The sequence below is a fragment of the Eucyclogobius newberryi genome, unplaced genomic scaffold, assembly GCF_026437365.1.
Source record: "Eucyclogobius newberryi isolate DKJ021-1_F unplaced genomic scaffold, fEucNew1.0.hap1 SCAF_9, whole genome shotgun sequence".
In the NCBI taxonomy this organism is placed as follows: domain Eukaryota; kingdom Metazoa; phylum Chordata; class Actinopteri; order Gobiiformes; family Gobiidae; genus Eucyclogobius; species Eucyclogobius newberryi.
This window is the reverse complement of record NW_027316532.1, coordinates 33,148,582-33,166,072: the sequence shown is the minus strand read 5'-3', so window position 1 is coordinate 33,166,072 and position 17,491 is coordinate 33,148,582. Positions and strand designations below refer to the sequence as shown.

The 17,491-nt window shown below is 43.9% G+C and overlaps 2 protein-coding genes across 2 annotated transcripts in view; one reads left to right on the top strand and one right to left on the bottom strand.

Moving 5' to 3' along the window:
* Positions 1-17,491, bottom strand: part of plin3 (perilipin 3) — a 292,037-nt gene that overhangs the window by 231,582 nt on the left and 42,964 nt on the right. The window lies entirely within an intron of this gene.
* sh3gl1b (SH3-domain GRB2-like 1b) lies at positions 496-16,394 on the top strand. The gene is made up of 9 exons (XM_072437843.1): positions 496-830; positions 3,379-3,447; positions 3,519-3,591; positions 3,659-3,802; positions 4,008-4,141; positions 4,518-4,676; positions 8,332-8,435; positions 9,099-9,232; positions 15,446-16,394. The coding sequence occupies exons 1-9, from the start codon at positions 786-788 to the stop codon at positions 15,637-15,639; spliced, it is 1,056 nt and encodes a 351-aa protein (XP_072293944.1). The 5' UTR covers positions 496-785; the 3' UTR covers positions 15,640-16,394.

Below are 17,491 nucleotides of genomic sequence, written 5' to 3'. Positions count from 1 at the left end.
GTCTGTCCAGGACAAAGGAAATATAATCGGGCCTACATATCTTTACTTGGGCCATTTTGTAGCCAAACATTTCACTGCTCAAACTGTACTGTATTTTCTGTCTTTTAATGATTTGCAGAGCCAAAATGTGTACTTAAATGAGGAAGAGTTACTTTGTTAAAAGAAAAATACTCAAGTAAAAGTAGTGGCACAAGTAAACATGTAAAGTAAGAGTAAAACGATGTTTAGAGAAAGCGCTTGAGTACACTTTGAACAGAATATACAACATAGACACAAAACACACAAAGTAAATAAATAAATAGATAAATAAATAAAGCAAATGTACATATTATTATTATAGTATGTAGAAGATGAAATGGTCTGAAGGTTTGTGTGACATCTGGCCTTTTGTCTCCTGCAGGGAATCACGTCTTTCCTCCAGCAGGGGGCGGTGTGCACAAACACATTGCTATTTTACCGTACATTTGTTTTTAATCTCTCAAGTCATAAAAAAGTGGTCTAATTTGAGCAGTGTGTCCAAATTTGCCTCATGTGTAGGAAAACACGTCTCCTGTGTGTGATATTTGAGTTTTGGGGCAGGAAATCGTTGGTGTTGCAGTGAAAGTGGTGAGCAGACAGACAGGGGGAGATACGTGGCCGTGGTCAGTGGCGTGCCCCGGGACCCGACTGATAACAACCCATCTACTCTTCTGCGGTGGGCCTTTCCCCAACTTTAACTCCACTTTGTTCCTCCCCGGTGCGCTCTTCTCGGCTTCCTTGCAGGGTGAACACGGGCAGACTTCAAGATGTCCGTAGCGGGGCTGAGGAAACAGTTTTATAAAGCCAGCCAGGTTTGCAAAACTTTTTTTTTTTCCTCTTTTCGTTAGCTACTGTCACTACGTTAGCTGTTAGCCTCGGTTAGCCTGATGAGCTAACGGTTTATGATATTCAACATTATGTGGATGCAGTTACTGTTGACACACTGTGGACAAGCAATAGACTGTGTTTGTTAAAGTGTAACATGTGCGCCTCGTTAAATTTACTTTTCATTGTCCTTATTTTTCCAGCGGTTGAGTTATTGTTTCCCTACGTATGAGTTTTGTTGTAATTTTATTGGGACATCCACAAACTAACGTGAGCTAACGTTGCAGAAGTGACTGAACTGTTAAGTTTGAGGTTTCTGTTTCAGTAGTTTATCATAGAAAAGCTCTATGTGGTTTATCTCGCAGTTTGGGTTAGTTTAGTTAATTGTGTACCTGGGTTTGTGGTGATTATGACTAATTTAACTAGTTGTTTAATGTCATTGCTTTACTTGTGATATTAGCCACCTAATATTTCTTTCTTTCTAGGAGCAGATGTGAATGTTTTTCCTTTGAGCAGGTCTGCTGAGGGGCGGGGAATGGTAGATTCTTTTTCCCCTTCTGCTGAGCTAAGCAGGAAAGACATTTGGTTTTTGCCCAAGCTTCCTGTCAGGAACACTGATTTCTGGTGGTGAAAATGCAAAAAGAGCAGCCATGTCAGGAAGAGTGCTGCTGACAGATATAAGAGGGGTTCCTGGTGTGTACAGGCAGATGAATGGATGACAAAGTCAGAACATACTCTTGCCGCAGGAGTGGTGGCTTTTCTCTGCCGCTTTCCCTCTGCAATGCAGCTGCTGTTTCTTGCCAAAACTCTGAGTCAATAACTCTAGACATACCAGTAGCACTGATTTTCTACTACACTTTGGTCAAACATGAAGACTGTCTGTTAAACAGTATGTGCTTGTTGTCTTACACTTTATCTACACAATCTATGGATTTATTCAGTCAGCTTCATGTCCAGATAACCCTGTCAAAGGGACTCTAATTTATTGCAAGGGTACTTTCTAACTGATTAGAAAAAATATTACACATTTCTTTCCTTTGGCTGCTGAATAGTTTATGCCTTGTTTTTACCAAACAAGTGCTTGAATGGTTTGTGACTCAGCTTTCATGTAAACACATTCTTACATCATTTGATGAATGCTGTGGCTTAGGGTGCTTTTAGCTGCAAATAAGTAAAGCTAAAACAAGCTGAGATACTGTTATTTCTAGGGATGGGACGAGACACAAGATTAGGGCCACAAGAACGAGACAAGATTTCACATGGTATATTTAAATTGTTGGCTTCTGTTCACAATTTTGCTCTCACGTTTTTTGTTGTCATTGTAGCAGTGCTTCTTCTACTTTTTCTCAAGTAGTTGAACACACCACCAGCGTTGCCGTTAACTCTTTTTTTGTCCAAGCCAAATGTGCTCATGGAAAAAAATCTATAACGAGATAAGCACACTCTTTTTATCTCAGGAGATCTTTTGGTATGAGATGTTGTTCCCGTTCAGTTGGATAGACCCAGACTTGGTGTATCTGTCTAGATTCAAAGTGAAGGGCAGACTTGAGTGTGGCTTCTATCTGTTCTGGACTTGTTGTGACCAAAATCCCTCAAGGCCTCTGTCTGTTCTGGACTTGTTGTGACCAAAATCCCTCATGGCCTCTGTCATGTGTTTCTACATTCAGCAAAGATTCACCAACTGCATGTGAAGGCCCCGCAGTGCTCAGAAAACAATATACAACTTTGGACTCCCCTACAAAAGCCTTATTTAACATTTACACATTTGGTATTAACACTAATCTGCATAACATTTATCTATAACACATTCTTCATAATGAATAATGTGAATGAAACCTTGCCTCTGAAGCAGAATTGTATGTCTCTTACGTGTTGCGTCTGTTTGGCATGAACGGAAAGCAGAAGACATCGTGTTATCAGTGTCATTGCATAATATCATTATGCAATGTTGTTTTGAGCAGGGGCTCCAGCAGCTGTCATCGATAACACAGAGACGAGGTGGAGATCTCACTCACCTCGTGTGGAGTTTACTTCCCGTCTTGTGTAGTATACCTAAGATGTGTTTTTTCTTTTCTTTGCAAAATAGGTTCCAGTCCTCTTTCAGAAAATGGTGATGTTGTGTTGGCAATGTTTTTGCTCAGCTTATTGAAATGTCACGTAAACAGTTCCTTCTGATGTAATCGGATTTCTTTCAGATTGTTCACACCTGTGCAGGTTTTTACAAGGGGGGAAATGCAAATGTGAACCAATTTAACAAGGACAACAATGAAAATGAGAAAATGTTAAAGAATGAAAGTTACAAAAGTTACTCTCAAAATCCACCTTTTTAATTAACAGACATTTGTCACCTGGTGTTTTGGATTATTTATTGTGTGCATATAAAAACAGCAAAAATCTGACCTGCTTATTGGGTTATCTGATTATTCAAGTGTTCAGATTTATTTTCTGTGTTTTTGTAAGTAAATGTACCCACTGAAGACTGTGGGGCACGACACATTATTCTTAAATGTGTCTTTCAATTGTCTTCATCTTCAGATGGTGAGCGAGAAAGTGGGCGGTGCAGAAGGAACTAAACTAGATGAGGATTTCAAAGACTTGGAACGGGTAAGAGATACTGCTGTTTGAATAAAGTTGTGAAAATAATGATAATGATCATCTTGTTTTCTGATACACAGAAAGTAGATGTGACCAGTAAAGCGGTAGTAGATGTCATCTCGAAAACCTCAGAATACCTTCAGCCCAATCCAGGTGAGACAACCACCTAAATACACCTTGTTCCTCTATACATTTGTAATTTTCTTCCATATTTTTGCAGCCTCCAGGGCCAAACTGTCCATGTTAAACACGGTGTCTAAGATCCGCGGTCAGGTGAAGAACCCGGGCTACCCTCAGGCCGAGGGCCTGCTCGGGGAGTGCATGACCAAATACGGACGGGAGCTGGGCGAGGACACTAACTTTGGTTTGTTTTCGATCAATTCTCCACCATCCAGCAGCTTGTTATTATACACTGTTTATAATTAGAGATGTGTGTGTGTGATCTTAATAAGCATAATGTATAGCTCCAGACATCACTAAAGCAACAGTATAAGTAGCCCCATGGAGATGTTTATTGAAGGCTAGACACATAAATCTATATTTAATGCGCTGCTGTGTTTGTGGGTCAGGTGGAGCGCTGGTGGATGTGGGAGAGTCCATGAAGAGGATGGCAGAGGTCAAAGACTCTCTAGACATTGACGTGAAACAGAACTTCATTGATCCTTTACAGGGTCTGTGTGACAAGGACCTCCGAGAGATACAGGTACATGCCAATCATAAATTGTAGAGTAGTATAGCAGAATAATAGTACACTCTGAAAGTAAATCACATTCAATTATCTTTTTATTTATACAATTTATACTTTAAAACTTTCACATTCTCTTAAATGTTTTTGAGTTTGCACTGTGAACACCGAGTCTTTTTTTCTAATCTTTGCACAAATAACAAATCTAATTCAATTTCTAAAACCAATTGTAATACTTGTCAGACGCCTAACTCTTATGGCAAAAACAGTTGCAGTCGTAGGATGTAAGAACAGTATACATTTCAATAAGTGGTGATTTTTACTAGTCTCCATATTAGCCAATGATCCATCACTGACCTGAACACGTATCAGATCTAACGTATAAGTATTTCAGCACCACCTTAAGAAGCTGGAAGGCCGGCGGCTCGACTATGACTACAAAAAGAAGCGCTTGGGGAAGATTCCTGATGAGGAGATCCAGCAGGCTCTGGAGAAGTTCCATGAATCGAAGGAGGTGGCCCAGACGAGCATGTACAACCTCCTGGAGACAGATGTGAGTCCAAACCCTGACACAACCTGTTCACTACAGACTTGGGTGTCACTCGTGAATAGGTTAGAGAGCATTTCCAAACAACTGCTGTATTTGTATTTATTTATTGAAGGGATTTTAAAAACAAGAAAATGCAAAATCATGTAAATATGCAGGAGCCAAAGCTAATTTACATCCTAAATCGGAATTATGAAACTTCTATACTGGAATTTAGGCCTTTCCACAAGCATGAAAAATGATAACAAGTGAGTTATATAGAGCCAGGTTGAATGTATTCTTTATTCTTTATTGTGAAATCACACAAAACTTAAAAAACTGAAGATATTGGGGAAAACAAAACAAACCTATTAAACCCTCAAATAATAAATAAAAACAAATGCCCCAACCTCAGACTATAGTTTTGCAGTTCACTTGTATTTGCAACACCAATTAAAAAGAAAAAAGTATTTTTGTCACCAAAGTTGGAATAATGTTCATTATTTCAGATTTGTGTTAGAATCATGATGGATTGAATTGTGCATCGAAACGAATCATGAGATTTCTGAATGTTTACACTCCAAATGATTATAAATGCTGTCCAAATGCATTTGTCTTAGTTTATTTCCATGAGCTGAGGAGGCGGTGTACTCTAGTGTTAGTTTAGGAGGAGTTGTGACTGACCTTGTGTGTCGTGGACTTTTGTGTGTGCGTGGTGGCTAAGTATTCATCACATTGTGGGGACTGAAATCTGTAATCCATTATTCTTTATTATTAGTATTGTTATTGATACTTTGCACTGACCTCACGCTGGGGGTAAACTGCATGTAATGTTCCACCGTTACCATGGAGACACAATAGCGCAGCCTGATATGTTCTTAGAAGGTCTGAAAATGCTTTGAAACAACACGGGAGCCTGTTATCAATTTGAGAGTTCATGGTCCCTTTAATGCATTTGATTTTCAACAAAAAGGTGATTGTGACTACGGCTAATGCTAGCTTGGGATTGTAGCTACTGTAATGTGATTTGAAACAAAGGGACCTGTTTAACAGCACAAATCAGCTCAGGTTTCAACTATGGTCAGATTGTAAAACAAAGCTCAAATTAGTAATCACATGCCCAGCTATGCCACATGCCCATGTTGATGACATCAAGTGAAAGGTATCAGTTATTATTATTGGGAAGGAATAGTTCATGTTAATCAACATATATATGAGACATGGATCTATTCAAATATATAAATAGTTATTGCCAGCTTAAACCTGTCAACAGTTGGACTAGTGGCCAGTCCATTAGTACTGCAGCGTAAAAATCCTCCACAGTCCAGAAAGCATTTTTCCCATAGAGCCAGTGTGGGGTAGCGTTACTTTTTAATCTGCGTTACCATTAATCAACATTATTGTATAACCTCTATCGTTAGCCAACAATCCCTTTGCGTTGCTGTACACTGGAATATAATAATTAAAACATAAAATAAACAAGCAAACTAAATGCGTTTGAGCTTTATTCATCTTTTATGTTGACAAATTACCACAATACAATGCCATACAATAAACACGTGTAGGATTGTCCTCAAGCAATGAAAAACATTGCTAAAAACAAATTTGTGAATTAGCAAGAGCAGCGACACACAACAATAGAGCGCGCTTATTTTAGGCCTGTAGTTTATTCAAATCAAACTCACCATCGCTGTTACCCTACATTTACTCCTTAGCTACAGAATAGTGGTTGTAATGAAGGAGTTTTTCCAAAATACGCATCTGAAAGTTTATTTCTCTTCATGGGGAGGACAAGAGTCACTAGTCACAAGTGGCACAATGCTCATGCTCACAGACTTTTTGATGCCTCTGTCTTTCTCTCTCTCCCTCTCTGTCTCTGTTTCTGTCTCTCGGTTTCTGTCTTTCTGTTTCTGTCTGTCGGTTTCTGTCTCTGTCTTTCTGTTTCTGTCTCTTTGTCTCTCGGTTTCTGTCTCTGTCTTTGTCTCTCCGTCTCTCCGTCTCTCCGTCTCTCCGTCTCTCCGTCTCTCTGTCTCTGTTTCTGTGGCTGGGAAACAAACCTGGCTCTGGGATTGCGGTGAGGAGATGAGACCTAACCAAAATGTACGTGTTACTAATTTGAAAAAGTAACTAGTCCTAGATCACATGGGTGCAAAAGTACTCTACCGCGATACCCCAACTCTCAAAAACAAACTGCTTGGATTTTGTGACTATTTTTGCCTGTTTTGAGATCAGAAACTTACACGGTTCAAAAAGGGGGCGTGGGCGTCAGTGGACGGAGAACTACTGGATGTAGCTAGCCGCTAAAGGCTAATTGGCGACCTCCAATAAGTGTTGCCATGGGCTAATTTCCATTCCATGTCCTGCAAAAATATATTATAAACCTTTTGACCATTTTGTTATTTCAGAAAATTATTGAGATAAAGTTTCTGTGGGAATTAAAACAAAATGTTTCCTGATATTTACTTTGAATTTTAAATGTTTAAATTTGTGTATTTAATGTAATACATAATTAAACAATGGGTTTATAATATGCATCTAGGAACGAGCTGTATTATGCATAAACTAAAGATCTTTGCCTTCTCTCTTTCATTGCAGCAGTATTCTCATCTGCTTGGTCTAAGAGCTGTTCTCTTATCTTGTTTGGGAACTTAACCTGGTCGGAAGCAGGTTATGAGTTCAGAGCATGTTGCCATGGAGATTTGTCCCAATAGAAAGTGATCTGGCTTTGTAGTATTGCTAAACCAGGGATAACTTCAATGTTTCCTCACTTACCCACTAACAGAGCTTAGGCTCTAGTGTTTCAGGTGGTCTCCCATCTCAGGACCAGCCTCTGAGATCAGATGAGGTCTGAGTCTGACATACTCAAGGTGGTGTGGCTTGTGCTTAACACAGGCAAAAGCTTTAAGTTGACATTTATAAAATAAATTAAAAGAACTAATTTCAACAGGTCAGCTGAAATCTATTTTAAAAGATCAGGAAATGGGCATTATGGTTTTTAGCAGTTTTAAAGAGCATATTTAATGTGCTGTGCCGCTGTCACCGCAAGCAGGTTGATTACTGGTTGGTGTTTGTGTAGAGTTTGCATGTTCTCCCCGTGTCTGTATAGGTCAATAAAATATGGGTTGATTTATGTTAAAATTAGGGCTTACTTTAGGTTAAGGTTAGGCATGTAGCAATTGTGTTTTAGATTAGATTTTAGATCATTCTACAGGACATTACATTGACTTACGTCCTTATAAAGCATGGGAAAACATCGTGTGTGTGTGTGTGTGTGTGTGTGTGTGTGTGTGTGTGTGTGTGTGTGTGTGTGTGTGTGTGTGTGTGTGTGTGTGTGTGTGTGTGTGTGTGTGTGTGTGTGTGTGTGTGTGTGTGTGTGTGTGTGTGTGTGTGTGTGTGTGTGTGTGTGTGTGTGTGTGTGTGTGTGTGTGTGTGTGTGTGTGTGTGTGTGTGTGTGTGTGTGTGTGTGTGTGTGTGTGTGGGTGTGGGTGTGGGTGTGGGTGTGGGTGTGGGTGTGGGTGTGGGTGTGGGTGTGGGTGTGGGTGTGGGGGTGGGGGTGGGTGTGGGTGTGGGTGTGGGTGTGGGTGTGGGTGGGTGTGTGTGTGGGGGTGTGTGTGTGGGGGTGGTTGTTGTGTGTGTGGGTGGGGGTGGTTGTTGTGTGTGTGGGTGGTTGTTGTGTGCGCAGATCGAGCAGGTGAGCCAGCTGTCCTCTCTGGTGGAGTCCCAGCTGCAGTACCACCAGCAGGCCGTACAGGTTCTGGAAGACCTTTTCAGCAAGCTCCAGGACAGGTGCAGCAGCACACAAGCATCTGAACACACTTGACACTATATTTCAGTGCCATGCTCTAATTATTCTATTTCATTTACAGGTATGGTTTGTAGGTTGCACTCTTTCTTGTTTAAAAAGGGACTAGAGTCACATTTGAACCTGGGTTTCCAGTGGCTAAACCAGTATATTGGGGCACAAACACAAGTTTATTCATAATAATCGGTATAAATTGGCCGACCATGGTTAATTTGAACTCTTAAAACATTTACTGGGCTCCCACAACATGACAGGAAAGTATAAAGAATACAAGCATGGTTTAAATGAACCTTAGACATACAATATATCAGATGGAATATGTTTTATAGATTTGTTTTGCAAATGGACAGCATAGCCCGATAATAAATCAAACCTACCTAGTTCAGTTTGAGAGAAAAACTCGTGATGTGATTTGACCATTCACATATTTTTTTTCCTACTGCTTGTTATCTCACGGCCTTAGGCTGGGTACAACCCTGGAACACCGAGACATAGACGGACATTCATTCTCTAGGGCACCCAGAGAGATCATGTGATGTTGGTCTGGTATCGAAGCCACAATCTTCTCCTTGGGAGGCGAGAGCGCTAACTGCTCTGCCACCATGGTTTTATCATTTATCATTGTTTCTTTGTGTCTTTGGGAACAGGGTGATGGAGGCTCAGTCGCGGCCAAGACGTGAATACACTCCTAAACCCAAACCTGTGTATGACTTTGGGGACAACAGCCATTCAAACGGAGGATACACCTCATCCATTGCTGCTCCACCGTCACGGAACTCGGGTATTGTATTTTTGTTGTTTATTATTACATTATTCGGTCATCATTGTTACTCCCCTACTTCTGTGAGATAGACCTCAAAGCCCCAGGGTGTAAATTGTTAGCCAAGAAATAGAAACATCTAAAAAATCTTAGAAAAACATCCGCCCTTGAGCGGGCTTGCATCGCATCAAAACTGACTCTTACTTGACCAAGAGAATGGCCTTCATGTCTTTTTGGAAATGTTCCTTTTGGCTGATAATATTTCTTAGTACGGCATAAATCTCTATGGAGAATGTTCCGAAGTATGGTCCCAATTCCCGCTCCTGGGCACTTCAGATGTGCATTTACGACGAGGAGCTGGCAGAACGTTCTGATCCACAATTGACCACACACTTCTCTCCGCACTTGCGTCAAGTGTAGAGCGATGCGGACTTCAGGGGAGTGTCATCCCCTAATTCACTGGAATGTTTGGTGCAGCGTTTCTGCCTTAACAACTTAACAGCTAGCGCTAACTGAACACAATCCAAAGGAATGCCTTGCTGGGTGCAATAAGGTTTCACTCCTGCACCCAAAGGCCACCAGCCTTGGGTGAGCCTGCCACAACCTGTGTGAATCTCAAAGCACATTAATACACAGTATCTAAGGAGTTCAGACATTTTGCTGTTGCATTTGTATAGAGCATCTCCATAATCAATAAAGGCATAAAAGTGACTGATACCAGACGTTTACGAGCTTTTTGTCATTTCTGGGAAATTGTTGTCTGGCTTTATTAATAGTGAAGGTATAATATATCTTCTTTGTGTCTAGTTCCCTAAATAATCCAAACTGGGCTGTGGCTTTCCAATTTATTTAAAAGCAGTTTAACAACATCGTAAATGGATGTTTACACTGGGACAGGCCTATTTCCATTGAATCATGCAGATGACATGCCAGCTTCAGAAAGCAACTCAGTGCTTTAAACAAAACCCCACGTATAAACCACAACGTAGCAGTGAAGGTAAAACTGAGACAATTGACCCTCTGCCACGTATCAGCATAAACGGTGCAGATACACGTCGTTCCTCTCTCCTCTGACCCTGTGTTCCTCTCTCCTGAGCCTGTGTTCCTCTCTCCTGAGCCTGTGTTCCTCTCTCCTCTGAGCCTGTGTTCCTCTCTCCTCCTGAGCCTGTGTTTCTCTCTCCTCCTGAGCCTGTGTTTCTCTCTCCTCCTGAGCCTGTGTTCCTCTCTCCTGAGCCTGTGTTCCTCTCTCCTGAGCCTGTGTTCCTCTCTCCTCTGAGCCTGTGTTCCTCTCTCCTCCTGAGCCTGTGTTCCTCTCTCCTGAGCCTGTGTTCCTCTCTCCTCCTGAGCCTGTGTTCCTCTCTCCTGAGCCTGTGTTCCTCTCTCCTGAGCCTGTGTTCCTCTCTCCTGAGCCTGTGTTCCTCTCTCCTCTGAGCCTGTGTTCCTCTCTCCTGAGCCTGTGTTCCTCTCTCCTCTGAGCCTGTGTTTCTCTCTCCTGAGCCTGTGTTCCTCTCTCCTCTGAGCCTGTGTTCCTCTCTCCTCCTGAGCCTGTGTTCCTCTCTCCTGAGCCTGTGTTCCTCTCTCCTCTGAGCCTGTGTTCCTCTCTCCTCTGAGCCTGTGTTCCTCTCTCCTCTGAGCCTGTGTTCCTCTCTCCTCCTGAGCCTGTGTTCCTCTCCTCCTGAGCCTGTGTTCCTCTCTCCTCCGATCCTGTGTTCCTCTCTCCTCTGACCCTGTGTTCCTCTCTCCTCTGACCCTGTGTTCCTCTCTCCTCCTGATTCTGTGTTCCTCTCTCCTCCTGAGCCTGTGTTCCTCTCTCCTGAGCCTGTGTTCCTCTCTCCTGAGCCTGTGTTCCTCTCTCCTGAGCCTGTGTTCCTCTCTCCTCTGACCCTGTGTTCCTCTCTCCTCCTGACCCTGTGTTCCTCTCTTCTCCTGACCCTGTGTTCCTCTCTCCTCCCGACCCTGTGTTCCTCTCTCCTCCCGACCCTGTGTTCCTCTCTCCTCCCGACCCTGTGTTCCTCTCTCCTCCTGACCCTGTGTTCCTCTCTCCTCCTGAGCCTGTGTTCCTCTCTCCTCCTGGGCCTGTGTTCCTCTCTCCTCTGGCACCTCAGAGTCGTCATTACACTTGGCCAGATTTTCTTTTCGGAAACACAGATTGTGTGAGTCACACTGTGGTGAGGCAGTTTGTCTTTTGTAACGTTTGTTTTTCTGTGGTCACTGCATCTTCTGGGGTAATGCACAGAATCTGACTCTGCAAAGCAGGTTCAGCTCTTGAATATACTATTTTATAACATGCTTGTCGCTGTGTGTAAAATAATAATACAAATATGAATACATAACGCTTTTCAAGATGCCCAAAGACACTTTACATTTGAGAGACGGACCAAAATATAAAAAGCGTAAGCCTATTATATAACATCACAATTGTTAAAATCCAACATATATTTATCTTAGTAACATGTTTTTTGTTTACTGAAAATTATACATTAATGCACCAAAAACATTTTGTCAATGTTTGTGTTTGCCTTTTAAATGGTGTGATTGAAGATTAGACGCGCTCAGTCATTCTGCAGTGTTTCTTCTATTCAGGCTTTGGGGACAGTGGGGGACAAAGAGAAAATTGTTAAGAGACAAAAAGCCCAGTTTGTGTGTCTGCCTCACTCCCCTCGGCCGATGTATCTGAGGTCACAACTGCCACATAGAGGAAACACACTCAAGTAGTGAAACTGTAGCAGAGTTAACTGCATTTATAATGCAGCGCTTTACTAACACACAAAGATTAAAAAGAAATAAGAGTGTTTTCGTCGTGTCGTGGCGATGTGTCTTGGCTCTGAGTCCCCCGGCTCCGGCCCCGCCCCCCGGCCGGCGCCGTACTGCGTTTACACAAATGAGGAACTAATGAAACTGCGGAGAACAGTCGTCTTACCCGGAGATCGTCACGTTATCCCGGCAGACATCCTAAGGAAAACGCAACGAGGCAGACAGGCTGGACGTAAACTCCGAGAGAAGAGAGGAGGAAACAGGAAGTCGGTTCCCGCCGTAGTCATGGGTAACGTGAGGTCCCTTCAAAATAAAATGACGGAAATAGCGAGCCTCATGCGGTCCCAGAGGATTTATAGGAACAGCAGCGTCTTGATTTTCACAGAGACCTGGTTAACAGCAGAAATGCCAGACTCTATTGTAGGTTTGGACAATTTTCATCTGCTGCGGGCGGACAGAACGAGAGAATGCAGGAAGAAAAGAGGTGGAGGTCTGGCGGTGTATGTGAACACGAGCTGGTCCAAACCCGAACACTGCACAGTGAAGGAGCAGCTATGTAACAGGGATATTGAACTATTGGCTATTGGCATGAGGCCATATTATCTTCCCCGGGAGTTCTCACATGTGATTTTGATCGCAGTCTATGTGGCCCCGTCTGCCAATGCTGAAAATGCTTGTGAAGCACTGCTCTCCTGCACTTGTAGGCTGCAAACACAGCACCCGCAGGCTCTCTTCCTCGTCTCTGGTGACTTTAACCACGCTTCTCCCTCTTCTGTTCTACCAACATACACCCAGTATGTTACCTGCCCCACCAGGAACAATAGAACATTGGACTTGTTTTTTGCCAACACCAAGGAGGCTTATTCCTCTTCTCCCCTCCCTCCCCTGGGCAGCTCGGACCACAACCTTGTACATCTAAGGCCTGTGTATGAACCCATCGTGCGCAGGCAGCCTGTGGTGTCCCGTGAGGTGAGGATGTGGTCTGCTGAGAGCGAGGAGGCTCTGAGGGACTGCTTCAGCACCACTGTCTGGACTGAGCTTTATGACCCACATGGGGAGGACATCAACACCATCACAGAGTGCATCACGGACTACATCAACTTCTGTTTTGAGAACATTGTTCCCTCCCGGACGGTGCGGTGTTTTCCAAACAACAAGCCATGGATTAACCGTGAACTGAAGGCTCTGCTGAAGGAGAAGAAGAGGGCCTTCAGGTCAGGGAACAAGGAGGAGCTGAGGACTGTGCAGAAGGAGCTGAGGAGGAAGATCAGGCAGGCGGAAGCCGGCTACAAGAGGAGGATGGAGGAGCAGCTGCAGCAGAAGAACATTCAGGGAGTGTGGAGGAGCCTGAAAACCATCTCGGGCTTCAAAATCCCCCTGCCCAGACAGAGGGGGATCTACAGTGGGTGAATGATTTAAATGCTCACTTCTTGAGGCTTGATCGGTCACCCGCCCCTCCCCCTGCACAGCTGCATGTTCCCTCTTCCACAGCTGGACAATGCCCTGCATCTGTTCCTCTTCGCTTATCTGCCCCGGAACATCAGCCCCCACTTCGCCTGGACTCACCCATCCCCCCAGCACACAGTCCCCCTGCCAACCACTGACTGTCACAGCAGCACAGGTGAGGAGTGCGCTGAAGAGGATTAAAGTGAGGAAGGCAGCAGGACCTGACGACATCAGCCCCAGGCTCCTTAAGTCCTGCGTAGATGAACTGTGTGGAGTTGTCTTCAACATGAGCCTGAAGCTGAGGGTGGTACCACAGGTCTGGAAGACCTCCTGTCTGGTACCTGTGCCTAAGACCCCAAAGACCTCAACAGCTTCAGGCCAGTGGCTCTCACGTCCCACCTGATGAAGACACTGGAGCGGCTAGTCCTGGACCACCTCCGCTCCACCGTGAGCTCAGCCATGGACCCGCTGCAGTTTGCATATCGGCCTGGCATCGGAGTGGAGGACGCCGTCATCTCCCTGCTGCACCGCTCTCTCTCTCACCTGGAAAAGCCTGGCCGCTCTGTGAGGATTCTGTTCTTCGATCTTTCCAGCGCCTTCAACACCATCCAGCCGCTGCTCCTGAGGGACAAGCTGGAGACGGCTGGTGTGGAGTATGACCTGGCAGAGTGGATCCTGGACTACCTCACAGACCGACCCCAGTTTGTGAGAGCCCGGAACTGTGTGTCTGACACTCGGACCTGCAGTGTGGGGGCGCCCCAGGGCACTGTCCTCGCGCCCTTTCTCTTCACCCTCTACACTGCAGACTTCAAACATGACACGGACAGCTGTGTCCTGCAGAAGTTCTTTGATGACTCTGCCATCATCGGACTCATCACGGACGACGATGACGCGGGAGTACAGAGGACTGGCACAGGACTTTGTGGACTGGTGTCAGCGGAACCACCTCCTCATCAACGCGGGGAAGACCAAGGAGATGGTGGTGGATTTCCGCAGACGCCACCCCACTGCCCCCTCACCAGTGAACATCCAGGGACGGGACATTGAGAGAGTGGACTCATACATGTACCTGGGTGTTCATTTGAACCAGAAACTGGACTGGACTCATAACACAGACGCACTGTACAGGAAGAGCCAGAGTCGGCTCTACCTCCTGAGGAGACTCGGGTCTTTTGGAGTGACAGGGCCACTCCTGAAGACCTTCTACGACTCTGTGGTGGCATCAGCCCTCCTGTACGGTGTGGCCTGCTGGAGCAGCAGCATCACAGAGAGGGAGAGGAAGAGGCTGGACAGAGTCATCAAGAAGTCCAGCTCCGTCCTGGGCTGTGCTCTGGACTCGGTGCAGGAGGTGGGGGACAGGAGGGTCCTGGCTAGATTCACATCTATGCTGGACCATGAGTGTCACCCCCTGCAGGACACTGTCCGCTCTGGAGAGCAGCTTCAGTGAGAGACTGATCCACCCTCGCTGTGTGAGGGAAAGGTTTCGCAGGTCTTTCCTTCCTGCTGCTGTCAGACTTTATAACAAACACTGTTAGTACTGAACACTCGCAATACTGACCTAACCATGTGCAATTCTGTCATATGTGCAATTACTGTGAAATTCATGTGCAATCTATGTGCTGTCGTGACACATATTCATGTGCAATTACTGTCGGATCACATGCAATGGTATTTATGTATTTATTTATTTATTTATTTATAGGAGATCTTCTACTGAAAGTGTTTTTCAGACTTCCTATAAGTGATCTGTTCTTCTGTATCTACCTGCGTTGCACCAATGAAATTTCCCCATGTGGGACAATAAAGGAATATCTTATCTTATGTTTCTTTCAGAGTGCTAGCTTTCTGCTTGTCATCGTCATGCAGTAGGGCCTCATATTTGTGATTAAGTGTGTCACAGTCTACATGTAGGAGGGAGACGCCATAGCTTATTGAGTCCAAGCTTTTTAGCTTATTAATTTATTTCTCTTGTATTTTATTGTATGTGTAGAGTAAGTGTTTTTGAAATGTATTCTTGTTTTTCTTTGTCACCAGCTCCTGAACAGCCAAGCTGCAAAGCCCTGTACGATTTTGACCCAGAGAACGTGGGTGAGCTGGGCTTCCGTGAAGGAGACATTATTATTCTAACCAATCAGATCGATGAGAACTGGTATGAGGGCATGCTCAACGGCCAGTCTGGATTCTTTCCTCTCAACTACGTGGAGGTGCTGGTCCCACTGCCCCATTAGGACCAAGGCCAGAGGCGGCAACGGTCGGCTTAGAGAGTGAAGGAAGAACACATTACTTTCAACATCATCAACCAGCACAGTTTTTATCTGCTTTACTACAAGTTCAAAAGATGCAGATGGAAATTAAAAGAACAAAATTGAACAAAAACTGAAGACAATTTAAAAGGAAGTAATGAATTGTAATTGCATTATTTTGTAACACATTGGCAGTAGCTCCACTGTCCACAGCAGTAGTTAGGAGTAAACCAGTGGGTAGACGACATAATACCCTGTTCTGAAGGGCTGAAGTTTAGCTCTTAGCGACATCTGCTGGCTTATCTTGTAATAGCTTTTTTCTAAGCTGAGATCACATTTACTGTCAAAATTCTCCTCCACTTATTGTAGTTGTCTGTGTCTGAGGTGCATGTGCAGGAGGAGGATGCCGTGAGATGTGTTTTAGTGATCAGTATTGGGTCCGTGAGCTCCACTTTGTGAAACCGTTCAACATGGAGAAATGTAATTTGCACCTGGGTCTAGATGATATTGTTGAGTGTGTGACAGACTGACTCCGCATCAGCACCAAAGTAACACAAACCTTGCACCTTGAAGTCACTTAGCAGATGTGCGTTTGTTGTGTAGAATTTCAGATTGGATTAGTCTGATATCTTTTTAAATGAGCTGAGTGAGCCAAAACGTTTGTATGAATTGCAATAGCAATTAAGTGTGCCGGTTTCATACTCTAATGTCTTTACAGTTAAACAGCCATATTTCTTCTCTTTCTGGCCTGTCTTGATTATGTTACTTAACCTATTTTGTCGGCCAACTCATTGCCTGAAAAGACGAGTGCTGCAGGCAGCAGCTCTGTCAAGATCGTTAGCCTTTTTGTCTGTCATATTGATTTTCAAAAGTCAAATTAAACGTTCAGTTATTGGTGCATATCAGTAGAACAGGCAATAGAGCTTTGCAGGCCAAAGCTTCTCGTTTAGGATGCAACCCAGACACCAGCTTGTGTGTTCAAGAGGAAAAAGAGATATCCAGGGGCACAACGAACTGTTCCGAGCAATGTCTTGTGTAAATAAAAGACATTGTTGTCACTGTGTGTCATAGTTTGTGACGTCCTTTACTGTGATTTTAGGCTCAGTTTGTTGCCTCTGTTCCAACTTTTCCGCACACTCCACACTGCCTCTTGTGTAGGCGGCTCAGTGTCTCATGTTTACATCTGCTCAACATTTCTGTTCTTTTACAAAGTTCAGGGAAAGACGGTGTGTAAAGTGGGCCTGTTTCTGTGCCTTCTGTGGGAAAGGAAAGAAGGGAAGTTTTTCAGAAACCAAAACTACATATTTGTAATGGTCGGACATTTCTTTATTTACCCATGGACTCGAGACTGGGCATGTGTGTGTCTTTCTGTACATTTTCTACACTACAGCCATAGTCCAGGATATTTCTGTGTACGACTGAGCATATTCTAATTCAGGGGTGTCCAAACTATGCAGCCCTCAGACCAATTTTTGTTGGCCCAAACAGCAAAAGTAGTACTTTTTACTGTAACATTTAACAAATCCAAACATGTGTATGTTATACCACCCTAATATTAATGTTCCAAGTCTTATTAAAAGGTGTGGAGACATCGAGAGCATGTTAAATGCAACATTTCGAATGGTTCACTTCATTGTCGAGTTGTCTGTGGCCTCTGCTCCTTAAGTTTCAAAATGCGGCTCTCGGTGAAAAAGGTTTGGACACCCCTGTTCTAATTCGTTTTTAATCCATGTTTAAAATCTCCCTTTCATTTAAGGGCGAAGTATACGTTTATTCAGTCTTAAGTGCTCTTTGGGCAAAGGCAAGTTCGCTCTATAGTATTATTTTTTGTATAAAA

Bases quoted from the DNA above. Each gene is read 5' to 3' on its own strand.
- sh3gl1b (XM_072437843.1), top strand. From the start codon at position 786: ATGTCCGTAGCGGGGCTGAGGAAACAGTTTTATAAAGCCAGCCAG. The intron at 831-3,378 runs GTTTGCAAAACT...CTTCATCTTCAG, and splicing joins AGTTTTATAAAGCCAGCCAG to ATGGTGAGCGAGAAAGTGGG. The intron at 3,803-4,007 runs GTTTGTTTTCGA...TTTGTGGGTCAG, and splicing joins GGGCGAGGACACTAACTTTG to GTGGAGCGCTGGTGGATGTG.